Source organism: Tuber melanosporum (genome assembly GCF_000151645.1).
Source record: "Tuber melanosporum whole genome shotgun sequence assembly, scaffold_53, strain Mel28".
Lineage (NCBI taxonomy): Eukaryota > Fungi > Ascomycota > Pezizomycetes > Pezizales > Tuberaceae > Tuber > Tuber melanosporum.
The window spans coordinates 648,536-662,288 of NW_003299099.1; the positions used below are offsets into that span (position 1 = coordinate 648,536).

Consider the following 13,753-nt stretch of genomic DNA (forward strand, 5'->3'; position numbering starts at 1 on the left):
CTTGCTAGTCCCATTACAGTAGTTGCCTCATTGAAGCCAACGGTTATAGGGCTGTACTAATTGGTCGGTTGAATGGTTTCTCCGGGGCGGGACCTCGAGCACCGGTATGCACTGTACCTTTGCGTGCATGTGCAAGAGAACCCATGCGGAAGGACGCAGAAGCCAGAAGCGCGAAGACGAAACGAAGGAAGCCCACAGGACACCGGCAGGACAACCACCCAGAGGCCGCCTACCCTGCTAAACTACCTTCCACCTGTGTTCGATCGACAGACACAAAGTGCAGCACCCACCCCCACACAAATATATACATACACATGCACATAACACACACGCCGAGAAAATTCCGTGCCAGGTGAGAACCAGTAACAGCGGCAAACCAAGTCGGCAAGCAAGAAGAAAAGACCTACGATTATGCGTCTTGCTTCTCTTTCCACTTTTTTTTTCTTTTCCTTCTCCGGCAAACTGACACAATGCCTACGAATTCAATAGCACGGGTACAGCACGGTATTCACTACCCGTCATGGCACAATGGAAAACCTTTCAAGTATCATGCCATAGAAAACATGGGACTACGTATCTTTATAATACAGTACCATTCTTGGCAAAAACATACCATCCACGATGTTTCACATCGCAATGACAACAAAATATTTCTTGGGTGGGATCCCTCCCTTGTCCGAAAACATACCCAAAACATATCACTTCCAAGCGACAGCAGACCAATACACGGGAAGGCTCTCCAGCCAGATTTTAACTAAATTTGCATTTCCCTTTCCCCTTTATTTTTCGAATTTCTCTGAGATCCCGTGGTGTCAGGGTTTCACCCTTTCGATAGCACGTTTCCTGGACAATGTCGTCCCAAAAGGGTTGCTGCCAAGAGCATGGTACAGTACAGTGCCGGTACTCGAGTGCCGGTATGATACCTGAGTTGAATGGCTTTACCTAATTGACGGGCATTGTGTCACGGGGAGGGGGCAGTGAATACTGTTTACCCATGCTCTGGAATTCGCGGACATTGTGCCAGTTTTCCGTTCATCTTCCCTCTCCTCCTCCTCCTGGGCTGCGCCAGCATTACAAAACCTGCGCCGACGCGGCGTATGATACGACTAGGGATCTCTCTCATCTTCAGTTCCCCGTAACCTTTTCGTAGGAATGTAGAAGGAAGGGGAGAAGGAGGGAAGAAAAGAAAAAGAAAAAAAACAAGGCGAACTCCATGTGTTGGGGGATAAGGAGCCGTGTGCGTTGTACAGTACGATACCGGAGATACGATACTTGTAAAGTACGAGTACATTTACGGCCGTCCTTACCGTGATCCATGTTGTCTACCCTTCTCTAAGCTTTACTAAGGCATCTCGCTTTGACCCAGCTCGAAGCGGTATTTCATTTCAAGAGTTGCATGCTGTAGAGTACAGCACCTTGTCAGATATACGGTAGACCATACCACCCTTTCGGGTCCGGATGTACCAAACAAAAATTGTATGTTGAAGCGATTTGTGCTCACAATCCGGACACACACAGAGATGTGCGGAGGTGGGGTAAGTTGGAAATGGTGGGGGGGGGAGGGAGTAAGGAGGGCCGGGTGGCAGAAAACGCGGAGGGACAGGAGCGGTGCGTCAACGGTGGGACTGGGGAGGAGGGTGTGGAGCATGTCACGTTTTTTTAGGAGACCACTCTTTGGTCAAAGCTGTCTCGCCAATGACCACTCGGACACATAATCAAAAACTGAAATGTGGACGGGGAGCGGGTCCGGGAAACCCACTCCGCCGGTCTCCAAGCGACATTTCCCCGGGACTGGGAAAGTCTCGTTCGATAGATACAGGTCTCCTCCATCTACCCTACCACTCTCTCAACCGTGAAGCTCTGGGAATCGAGCATCACATCCATATCCAATCTGTACAGTACTCGGGTATGGTCATAAAAATCCGAAACTAAAGGTGGCAAAACAGGGATAAGGAGGATCGGGAGATAAGGTTGTCTGGAAAGAATAGAAGTGTTGCCAGACAGCTTAAAAAAGGATATTGTTGCATCGAGTGACAACAAAAGATTCTGGATTCTTAGTGAACTTTTTATCATACATGTTCCTTTCTGAGTCCTCAACAATACCTTCCTATGATCTTCTAACTCAATCATTTGTCCTAGAAGTATCTCCAATTTCTGATAAAATGCAGGTTACACTTCTTCAAGCTGGGAAATGCATGAAAGCCTTTCATAGAACAGGGAATGCTCGCGGCTGAAATTCCTGCGAGAATTGCACCTGGCCTGATTAAGGCTCAGCTCGTTCCTAGCCATCCCCGGAAGATTGATTTGCGCTTAGCTTACTGCGGCTTGTTTGTTTATTGAGTCCACATAGAACTCTCCAATGCATCTCCGTTAGTGAGCTAAGATGCCAAAAAATCTAAGGAATAATGAACACCCCTGGGCTGGTGGTGCAGCAGTGTTCAGCGCTTTGAATAGGCTAAGAGGACATCTAGGGACACTTGCTTAGAGTTACCAACCTTGTTTGCGAACTTCCAATTAAACAAAGTATGTGAATTCGCTTTGTGGCCAGTTCAAAGTGTTCATTATTCCCAATACTCATACTAAGAAATTCAAAAGTCTTTGCTAACTATACTTTTACATGAGATTGTGAACGTGAATAAGTTAATAGAGGGTAGGGGAAATACTGTGATTCGAACCCAAGGGGAAGAGAGAAAAAGAAAAGATATAAAGATACTTATAGGATAAGAAATATACAACCAATAACTTAGGAAACTGAGATAAGAATACTATAGGAGTAAGAATAATCAAAGTAATAACAATAACAATAATAATACTCATACAAAAATAATATAAAAATAAAAATAAAATACTTAGAACAGTGTATGGCCACCATTGACCTCTAAAGTGTAGAAATGCAATCGGGCATTGAGGTTGTCAGGTTTTGAATATCTTTGAGAAAGATGTTCTGCCATTCCTGAAGAATGGCGGTATGAAGATCAGGAATGGTGCTTGGGTATGGATTAAGGTTCATGATACGGCGCTTTAGAAGACACCATATACCTTCGATCGGACTCATAGAGGAAGAGCTTGTAGGCTAAGGGAAAAGGTAGTTTTCAAGGCCAATCTCCCTCAGAGTATCTTGAGCAATACGGGAATGATGAGCGGGAGCATTATCCTGTTAAATATAGATATATCCAGAATTTGCACTACCAATAGAATGCAGGTACTGCCACCAAGGATGTAAATGAGGCCGGATAATCTGGCCAGCGTAGGTAGACTCATTAATCTTTCCCCAGTTCGGGATATCTCAAATAACCAGAGTACTCTTCTGATTTCGGTAAATGGCCCCCCAAACCATGATAGTTGTAAGGCTTGGAAGGCTTGGGACGAGACAGTCTTCCACATATTCTTCACTAGGACGATGGGTAACGCAAATGGTTCTGGTAATCTCATCAACAGAAAACACACACTCATCAGTCCAAATCACATCCATCCAGTCTTCAGCTGTCCAATCACAGAAGTACTCCCCCCACTCCTGACGGCGAGTCCGACTATTGTCAGAAAGAAAGGGCTTGTGTAACAATCCCTCTTCAGATAGTTAGTTCTTGGCAATGGGGAACGATACTTATCTTTTCTTTCCCTTTCTTTCTTTGTCTTACGATAGTCTTAGGCCTCTGCCTATGTTACCGATAGTACAAGACCTTTGTCTTCTATCGGAAACACCTATCGTAAGCTTTCTCTAACTTGTCTTCGTAACGAGTACTTCTTATCGTAATGATATCGTTGCAATAAGGATAAAGATCGTAAAGGTGTGTTATATTCGTTAAAGTAATAAGTAGGAAAAGTACTTAGAACAAAGCGTGAAGAACCTATCTTCCTCGGCCGCATCGGCCTCCTTATATAGTGTTCTTCCCGCTTTTAATCATGTGACCTAAAGTGGTCACATGTGCAAAACCAAATGAAAACAAACTAGTCATGTGTCCAAGGTGATCACATGCTCGAAACCCATGACCTTATAGCGAGGTCATGTGCAAAACTCATAAACCAATCATAACGCAAAAAACAAGTCATATGACTCGACTGAGTCATATGCACGAAACCCATGACATCATAATGAGGTCATGTGCGAAACATACATCATATGCGCAAGGCTTGCCCGTAAGGCATACTCGTAAGGCATACTCGTCAGGCGCATGTCCCATGACTCATACTTGAGCCATGTGCGAAAGCATTACAAATCCCACACATAACTAATCATACAACCCGAATAGGTTATATGCGTGAAACAATAACATACCTGTGACTCATAACCATGTGTCACGTGAAAACCCTTTCCTCACTAAGCCACGTTCGTGACAGCTTGATTCGGGCGACACGACAGTGATACCCTTCGCTTTCAAATACTCTTCGCAAAGCCTTTTGTCCTAGGCGAATGCCCTCTAGTTGGGCAACTTGAGTATAAGGAAGGCATCGGTTATGAGAATTCGCTGTCACAGTTGCAATAAGGTGTGTACAGACTTTATTGGTGACAACTGAATGTCTACCACCTATGGTGTATTACCTGGTAACTAGTCTGCCCTAGACTGACTTTGTAACCGGTACGGGTACTTGGTTCTTGGTTTTGTTTTATGTTTTGTTTTAAGTATCGTTTGATACTTGGTTTTATGTTTTGTTTTAAGTATCACTTTGATACTTGGTTTGTTTTAAGTATCGTTTGATACTTGGTTTTATGTTTTGTTTTAAGTATCGCTTTGATACTTGGTTTGTTTTAAGTATCGTTTGATACTTGGTTTTATGTTTTGTTTTAAGTATCGCTTTGATACTTGGTTTGTTTTAAGTATCGTTTGATACTTGGTTTTATGTTTTGTTTTAAGTATCGCTTTGATACTTGGTTTGTTTTAAGTATCGTTTGATACTTGGTTTTATGTTTTGTTTTAAGTATCGCTTTGATACTTGGTTTGTTTTAAGTATCGTTTGATACTTGGTTTTATGTTTTGTTTTAAGTATCGCTTTGATACTTGGTTTGTTTTAAGTATCGCTTTGATACTTAAGGAGTTTTACCAAAGAGTATCAATTGATACCTTTGATTAGTTTCGTTCATGCTAGACATGAACAGATTTGTGTATTTAAAGACCGCCTGTTTCTATGATAGAAAAGGCAGACTTCGACAGACAGTATTTCAATATACTTGGTTGAACGGTTACTTCTTTGTTCCCCAGTACACCCTTGAAGCCTCCTTTAGTTCTCAGCTCTCGCCTCCTCTCTGGAAGAGCAGGCCACCTGCCAACTATCGTATCTATTACCGATAACGTGATTAGCTCCTTGCGAACACGTTACAGACTTGGTACGTACTAGTCTGCTCTCCCTCAGAAGAACGAATAGGTGAGTGGGTGATGCGATGTAGAGATCCAAGTGATATTCCGAAATATTTGTGGAGGTGAGAGTAGCTCTGTTAAGTATAGAATCGGAGCGCATGTATCGTTTCATTTGTATATGGTGGATTCTGTAATGTGTTTGCAATGTACTAATTATGTTATCGGAAATAGATACGATAGTTGGTAGGTGGCCTGCTCTTCCAGAGAGGAGGCGAGAGCTAAGAACTAAAGGAGACCTCGAGGGTGTACTGAGGAACAAAAAAGTAACCATTCAACTAAGTATATTGAAATACTGTCTGTCGAAATCTGCCTTTTCCATCGTGGAATCAGACGGTCTTTAAATACACAAATCTGTTCATGTCTAGCATGAACGAAATTAATCAAAGGTATCAATCGATATACTTTGGTTAAACTAATTAAGTATCAAAGCGATACTTAAAAACCAACATAAAACAAAACCAAGTATCAAACGATACTTAAAACAAACCAAGTATCAAAGCGATACTTAAAACAAAACATACTTAAAACAAACCAAGTATCAGAGCAATACTTAAAACAAAATATAAAACAAAACCAAGTATCAAACGAGACTTAAAACAAATCAAGTATCAAAACGATACTTAAAACAAAACATAAAATAAAACCAATAACCGAGTACCCATACCGGTTACAGATTCTCTTCTGAAGCTTCTGGCTCGAAAGAACTACCAGTCACACTAGCAGGATTTGCCATCTCCCCTACAGGTTCTGGCCATGGTTGAATGGTTGTGGTAGAGCTGGGAGGGCTGCCCAGCGGGGGCTCAGTGGTAATGTTGAAATTCATCACTCGAGTATCTTCGAAATACTCTACAGCTAATCCGAGTTGGAAGGAACAACAAAGTGACTTCGCCCTCAGCCTAAAATACTATTTACAGCTTCATATTTCTAGTGTGTTAGCACTGATTTCGTATGTATAGCATAAGTATTTCGTCAGTACTCGATTACTCAAGAATTCCACTAGTATTTTTGCTCTCAGAAAGTGTCATTCTTACCTCATATTCTTCGCTGACTTCATATTATCTCGTATTTTTCTCACTGTCAATCACCTACTCTTTTTTTCTTCTTGGTCCGGGTTTCTGGGCACTGAATCCTTGCCCGAGATTTCCAGGTTCTGCTACTTTCTGGCTGGCAACGCACTCTGACAGGGATTCTCATCTTTCCGATTTTTAAGACCATACCCGAGTACAGAGTTACAGGTTTGTCCAGTGTAAGCCTTCCCTGCTGTTCCCCCCCCCCACTTCCTACACTTATGATGGACCTTTAAAAAGTTGTTCCTCCCGGACCCGCCTTATTACCCCTCCCCCCCTAAAGCAATAACCCATGGTACGATACCTGCAACAATTCACACAATCGACCACGAGCGCAACCAGCTACCGAAAAGGCAACCCCACGATTCCCCAAAGTGAACGGTAAACCACACACACACACACCCGATCTACAAGTATCGGAGGTCTCACAAAACCTTCCCCAACCATCCTCACTCACACTCACACACACACACCCCTCTAACTTATATTTTTTTTTAAAAAAAAGGAACGAAAAGGCAAAAGGGTGAGTTGTGTGTGTGTGTGAATGGTTCAATGACGCGTGTTGTGTGTGTGTGAGCGACCACACGAGCATAGTTACACGGCGAAAACTGTTTAAGTCTTCGAGCCTCAAACAGCACCGCCCCGCAAAAACCCATCTTGACTCGTTCCGCTTCGGTCCCCCCAAAACTGGTGCGAAGGTTATCTCTTGGAGATTCCTTATGCGGTCGCTCAACTCGCTCGCACCAGTCACAGCTCACGGAAATAAATAGATTGTGTACCGGTACGGTACTGTACTTGTACTGTACTGTACAAGTACTCGTACTGTACTCTACCTTGCGACCTTGGACTTTGGTAAAAAAAAAAAAAAGGTCCGAATACGGATGATCCACCGTCGGTACATGTCATTTTTCAATCACGACTACTTGTACATTAGAAATTCATTGGATAGCTTTTTTGCCTTTTGATCATTTTTACGGTTTGGGTCGTAGCAGTAGAACTCGAGTTTTTCTGGACGACTGTGCGGGATACGAACCCCGTACCGTACAGTACAGTACCGGCATCCTAATGAGCGCTGCCTTGTCCATACACCCCCCCCCCCTCCTCTGTCCCGCGAAGTCTTTGGGTTGGATTCAGGAGCTTGAACGAACGAACTGGCACCACCACCGCAAGTCATAACGTCTAGCGGAACCAGCGGTGGATATATGAATTTTTTTTTGATTTTTTTCCCCTTTGAAAAAATAAAAATAAAAAATAAATATAAAAAGTGAAACACATACAGTACCGTGCCTATGTCTCATTATTGTTCCGTGAGCACGCACGTAGGCAACGCAATATGGGAAAGATAAAAAAAGGGAAGGGAAAGAAAAGAAAAGAGAAAAAGAAAAGGAAATCTCATTCATGACCAAGACCCAAACCACCCATATCGCATCGATCTAGCCTCAGTTAGCGCCATCCCAAATTATACACGTGTGTGGTCTTATGGGTAGACCAATATCATAATATTATGGAAGAGAGAGGGGATATGCAACGACACCTCTTCATTCTCATGACAGTGGAAGAGTGACAAAGAGGGGGAAAAAAAAGGAAGAAAAAAAAGAAAAAAAGAAAAAAAAGTCGCCTATATGATCCCCTTGATCGACACTACTTTCGTCATTCCCGTCTGGACGAGCCCACTACAGATCGACAGAATTAAGCATTGCATGGCCCAAATTGAGGGGTCTGCAGCTCATAACCTCCACCATCTACAATGGCAACCACTAAGCAACGCCTCGCTACCAAAACGCCGCTCTAAGTCCTATCCCCTATCGAACCATAGGGAATGGGAAAAAGAAAAGAAAAGAAAGGGCCAAGGTACTTGTAACCCATAAGTTACACGGTACAGTACATCACCAAAACAAGACTAGATGGAAAGCAAGAAAGAGCGCGAATAATGGAGGGCGAGGCCATCTCTCGTAATGAGCAAACCAATTGTGCATATGGTCCATAGGCTAACAGAGAACCCCGTAAAAAACCCTTTATTTAGCTTAGCATCCCCTTCTACCTGGGCTCAGTGTAACAAGCATAACTGATCACTCGTTGAGAATATTTCGAGACAGTACGGGGGCGGGTTCACTTCCTGTCTCCCTGCCTTCCTGCAAAAGCGTCTAATAACTGGAGGCAGTAGGGCTGGGGATCTGGTGAGGGTGGAGACCTAAGATTGGAGTTGTTTGGACATCGGATCTATGGCCACGACAACACCGCATTAGTGATGACGAAAGAAAGAAAGGGTGGGTGGGAAGGGACGAGCGAAGGAGTTGACAGGAGGAGAGGGGGGGGAGCAGTGCCATACCATAGGTAGGCTTCCCTAGGGTTCACTAGCACCATTTGGAACTGTGGATAATACGGGTTTCCGGAAATAAGCCCGTTGATACGATATCTGGATACGGACTGCGGGTACAATATCTTCCAAAGGGTAGTAACGTGGGACGGATGGATTAAATCCTCAAGCGGGAACGAGGGAAAATCGGGACTACAACTAACGAATTTGTTGTAGCTCAAGTGTGATATGTAGCGTGCATTTGTCCTGATAACCCTTTAACTCGGTTATCACGAAGGGTCCGGCTTGAGGCTGATGGTTGGTTTCCCTTCCCTTTTTCCTTGAATTTCTTCTCTTCTATAATATCTACCGATCTTCGGAAGAACCGACGATCTGCCTGTGCGGAGCACCCCACCCTCCCCGTGATGGCCTGAAAGTCTATGGTGTGTGCGGGAGAGTCGGAGAGGAATAGTGGACCCGGTACCATTAGTATATGAGTGATCGGTGATTAAGAGACCATATTTTTTTTTATTTGGGGAAGATTTCATTTTTTTGCATGGTGTTTGCCTTTTGGAACGTTTTTGTGTTGCTATGGGTTTGTAGTTTTTGAGAGGGTGGAGGGAGGGTCGGGTTTCTCGCAAGGGTAGGGCGATCAGATGCGTGGTGCTGCATGATGACAGCCGCTTGATTCAATGGCCTGGGCTTTTCTGATGCCAAGATGGCCTGAATATTCGAGTCCAACGTTCCTGCAGCTCTAGAATGGACTAACCTTCTTGCGGAAGTCTTACAGAGTTAACGGACGACAGTACCGGGGGATCGCGAAAGCAAAGCAAGAGAGGGAGACAGAAAAAGAAGGACAAGCGTTGTGACCTGCCGCTGCGTTGAAGTGAGAATGGGAGTTTGATGCGGGTGCTCTAGCGCTGTATTCGGGTTAGGTGGCTCGCAAAAATTTGTGTCGCCCAGGCACGGAGGTGCCAAGTGCCTGGTAGCTTCATTGCTGTTGACACTCAAGTTGGTTGACATACCGGTACCATCTATCTCACATTGTGGCTTTTGCGGGGTGATTTGGCGAAGTGCCAGGTGGCTAGCTAATGGGTGTGGTTGTGTCAAAAAAAACCGGCTAGAAAAAAAACGGTACCCATATCAAAGTTTTGAAACGAGGGCTCAAAAGGGCTGAGATGGATAGTATCATAAGTTAGCTTGAATCCGATGGAGGGGGGGGGGTTGTTTCCGGCTGCTTCTCTTTATGTGGTTTCGAGATTTCGGGAAGGGCCATCCGGGATGGCCCATGCGAGGGCATATCTACACTCTCTCCACAGGAAGTGCCCTCTCCTCGGTAGTTACCAAATCGCCTTCGCTCTCCACGCAACCTTACACATGCATCCGTTCGTACCTCCGCTCGCTACATACAGTACACATGGTGTCCCTCGATCACACCCTCAGATACCCCCCCCATCCCTCCCCCTCCTCCTTGGGCCGAAAATCGTTCCCAGAAAGTCATTCAGGGCACAATCACTGTCGACTTTTTACTTAAATATCGTGCTTCCATCTCCCAGCTCTTCTAGATTCCTGTAGTCAGTCCCCTTTCCCCTTATCGGCTGTCCAGATCTATATCCATCAACACTCAGACACCCTTACGAATAGGCATTCAACATAGGTTGATTGTCTGGACATAGTTCTTGTGCAATCCTATCTTTTGTCCGCACAGTCGTGGTAGAGAGAAGAATAAGTTTTATTCAACTACTATTGCTACTACTAGCCTTGCCACCGGAGACAGCTACCCTATACATCTATCTGTTTCAACTACCTGCATATATATAGCCTGTAGCTTGCCTCAACCCCGTCGGAGGAAAGAAAAGCTCCCGAAGAGAGCATCATCCCTCATACTCTCTTTTACCCCATATCACACACTCTCATTACCTCCACCAACTTTCTCATCACGATGATGACCACATTTGATCCCCATGCCGAGAGACCTTGGAGTAGTGAAGAGGATAAGCAGCTACGAAATGCAGTTTGTCAAGGTACGCATGCCGTTCAGTTTTCTCATCTCTCATATCTTATCTCGTTTTTCTCCTCCGATTCGCTTTCCTCAGGTTGAGGGAGAGGAATGATATCCATTTGGTAAATTGGTGGCAGCCAGTTACGGGTAAAAACGTGGGGGGAAGGTTTATGTGTGAGTGAGCGGGTGAGAAAAGGGCAATTGTCGGAGGATTACGAATAATATTCTAAACGTTCTCTCTTTCATTGGGGGGGCTACTGCTTTGCTGACATCTATCGGAAATGAATAGAGAAGGAGCAGAGCCGGCCTGTGAAATGGGATGCAATTGCAGCATCCTTGCCCCGGCGCAGCAAGAAGGAATGTCGGAAACGGTGGCATCACACCATGATGGAGGCGGTGCGGAAGTGCGAATGGAAGCCGGAGGAGGACGAGAGGTTATCGGGTGCTGTCCAGAAGTACGGAAAGAAGTAAGTCCACGAGAATCCTTCTTTTCTTCCGCGATATCTATCCGTTTCCTTTTCACCCTTTCTGCCCTTTCCCCCCCCCCCTTTTTTTTTTTTTTTCCTTTTTTTTTCCTTCGCAGTGGAATGGATGGCTCCTGCTCTTGCATTTTGTGGGGTTGCTTTGCCCAATCTTCTATGGTAGTTCCGAAGAAGCAGAGGCGGAAGCAGAAGCAGGCGAGCGAAGCAGAGAAGCAGACAGAGGCAGAAGCATGTCTTAGCAGGAGGAAGCAAGAAGCAGAAGCCGGATGCGGATAGAGTGGATTGAGTGGCCTCCGGGGGTTCCTCGTGCTTTCTTGCTCTTCGCCCCAATACCTTTTTTACTCGCTTCAACCTCTTCCTCTACTATCGTCACTTTTAATAATCTGTTGTGATTCACGATTTCCACATTGTTTATCTGGATTCCTGATTTCCTCCGGGAGGTCTCTTTGCTTTTATAGGATATGCAGGAGACGTTGTTTGCTAACCTTCTATGTAACTGCACAGTTGGACATCGGTTGCCCAAGTTGTCATGACACGGAATGATAACGGTATGTTTTTCGCACCCCTCCTGCTCTTGTGGGGTCCGGCGGGTTCAGTGCACTGACTCCACAATCAACAGAATGCATGGGGCGGTGGAACACACTGCAAAACCGAAACACAAATCTAAACTCCACTAGCAACAACATGTGGACCTTTGAAGAGGTGTGTACTTTAAAGCATCCCTGACCATCCACTCCCCCTTCCCCCCACCATCCTGCACACCATATCTCCCCCCCTCTCCCTCCTTCTCTGTCACCCAGAGCTTCTGCATTCGCACATCCACCATCCCCCCCCTGCTCGACAAATCTTATCCTACCTACCTTCTATCCCTACCCTCCCCCGATATCCCGAGAAAGAATAAGAAGAACTATCATCCCCCCCGAAGAACAAACTTCATTCAATCGTTCATCCACTACAAGATACCGCCGCCACTACCACTACTACTGCTGCCATTACTACAACTACCACTATTTCTACTACTACTACTACACATAACCTGAATATCGTTCATTCCGTACTGACATTTATTCGAAATGTATCAGTTCAACCGATCACACTCAACCCACCGAGCATCCGTCTCCTCCATCGCTTCTTCGGCCGACTTCCACCACGATTCGTCATCATACTCTACCCCCTATGGCTCGTTGCCAGACCCTATGGTAGATGAATTCCTCCATGAGGTTGGCAATATTAGCCCCCATGATACCCACTACGATAGCCTAGACATAGATCCTTCCCGGCTACACCCTGCTCCTCCGTCAGCTACGATAGATCCCCGACAGGCTACTCATACGGATCACACACTTGATGCCTTCATTGATTTTGAGGCTGACCGCACTGGCCGCACTTTCGAGGTTCGACAACACACTCCTCCTCATGGACAACAGTTCGACCCCAATGATTGGAGCTGGTTTGATACCATCGTATCCCAGAACGGAGGTCATCACCACCACGAACATCATCATTCGCAGCATCGCCACAATGGTCACCCCCACGGATTTCTCACCGACACCCACCCCAGTGAGCTTTCCTCCGATAGCCCGGTTGGCTTGGATAGTGGGTCATCATCATACTCAAGGTAAACCAATCATTCCACAAATCATCTAAAATGCTGGCATCTAATTCGCTCCAAGCAGCAGAAGCGGATCATTGGCCCCACCACCGATGCAACAAGTTCCAAATTTGGACAATATGGACTTTTACAGCCTCCAGACCTCGCAGCTCCTCTCACAAAAGGCACCCGAATCACCCGGCGCAAAAGTTGTCATTGTCTGCAAGAGCAATGATACACGAACGTTGAACTCGCTTGACACGATCATGAAGACATTAAAGGCCAACGGTCATTCTGTAATCCAAGAATCGCAACCCGTAAATGGTGTTCCAAATGGGAACGACTTCTTGTGTGGCTCGCTTGCTATCGATGGTTAGTCGGCACTTCCACAAATTTGTGTCAGGGGGGGTGTCAGGGCTGAAAGCTGACATGTGCTCTAGATGTGCTACAAGATCTTTGTTGAACACAAGCACACACGCTCCCCCCCAAAAAAAAACCCAAAAAAATTGCTTGAAAAAACGACCCTCGGGTTTCGATAAGGATATCGGAAGAATTTTAAAAATTTCTTGCCTTACCCTGGCCACAACAAAGGATGGTTTCCTTACTTTTTCCCCCCACCACGCTACCGGTTTTCTTTTCCGCTTTTGTTATTTCCGTTCGTCAGATTTTTTAGGAGTTTTAAGTGTTGGTAGGTTGCTTTCCTGGCTCATAACGGTTTCTTTTTGATTTTTTGTCGAGTTTTCTTTTTCTTCTTTCTTTCTTTTCGTTTCTACATCTTTTTCTACGCAAACGGGGCATAAGTGCATTTTTCTATTTCGTTCTACCTTTGCTGATACAAGTTTGATTTCATTTTCTGGTTGTATATATGCTACGGGTGTGATTGTAGTCATGGGTAGGCTTTTTGGGGAGGGGTCTACTTTGCTTCTGTCTTATGGTCTGGCTGTGTAAATATTGCATTGCA

At 45.1% G+C, this 13,753-nt stretch overlaps 1 protein-coding gene; it reads left to right on the forward strand.

Moving 5' to 3' along the window:
* The first annotated feature begins 10,306 nt into the window (after nucleotides 1-10,306).
* The window catches only part of GSTUM_00009205001 (uncharacterized protein), a 3,886-nt gene continuing 439 nt past the window's right edge, over nucleotides 10,307-13,753 (forward strand). Inside the window, exons 1-7 of the mRNA XM_002840554.2 lie at nucleotides 10,307-10,741; nucleotides 11,009-11,186; nucleotides 11,706-11,749; nucleotides 11,821-11,903; nucleotides 12,284-12,819; nucleotides 12,875-13,164; nucleotides 13,233-13,753. The exon at nucleotides 13,233-13,753 is cut by the window's right edge and continues 439 nt beyond it. Coding sequence (XP_002840600.1) covers nucleotides 10,660-10,741; nucleotides 11,009-11,186; nucleotides 11,706-11,749; nucleotides 11,821-11,903; nucleotides 12,284-12,819; nucleotides 12,875-13,164; nucleotides 13,233-13,255 — 1,236 coding nt within the window. The 5' untranslated portion in view covers nucleotides 10,307-10,659 and the 3' untranslated portion in view covers nucleotides 13,256-13,753.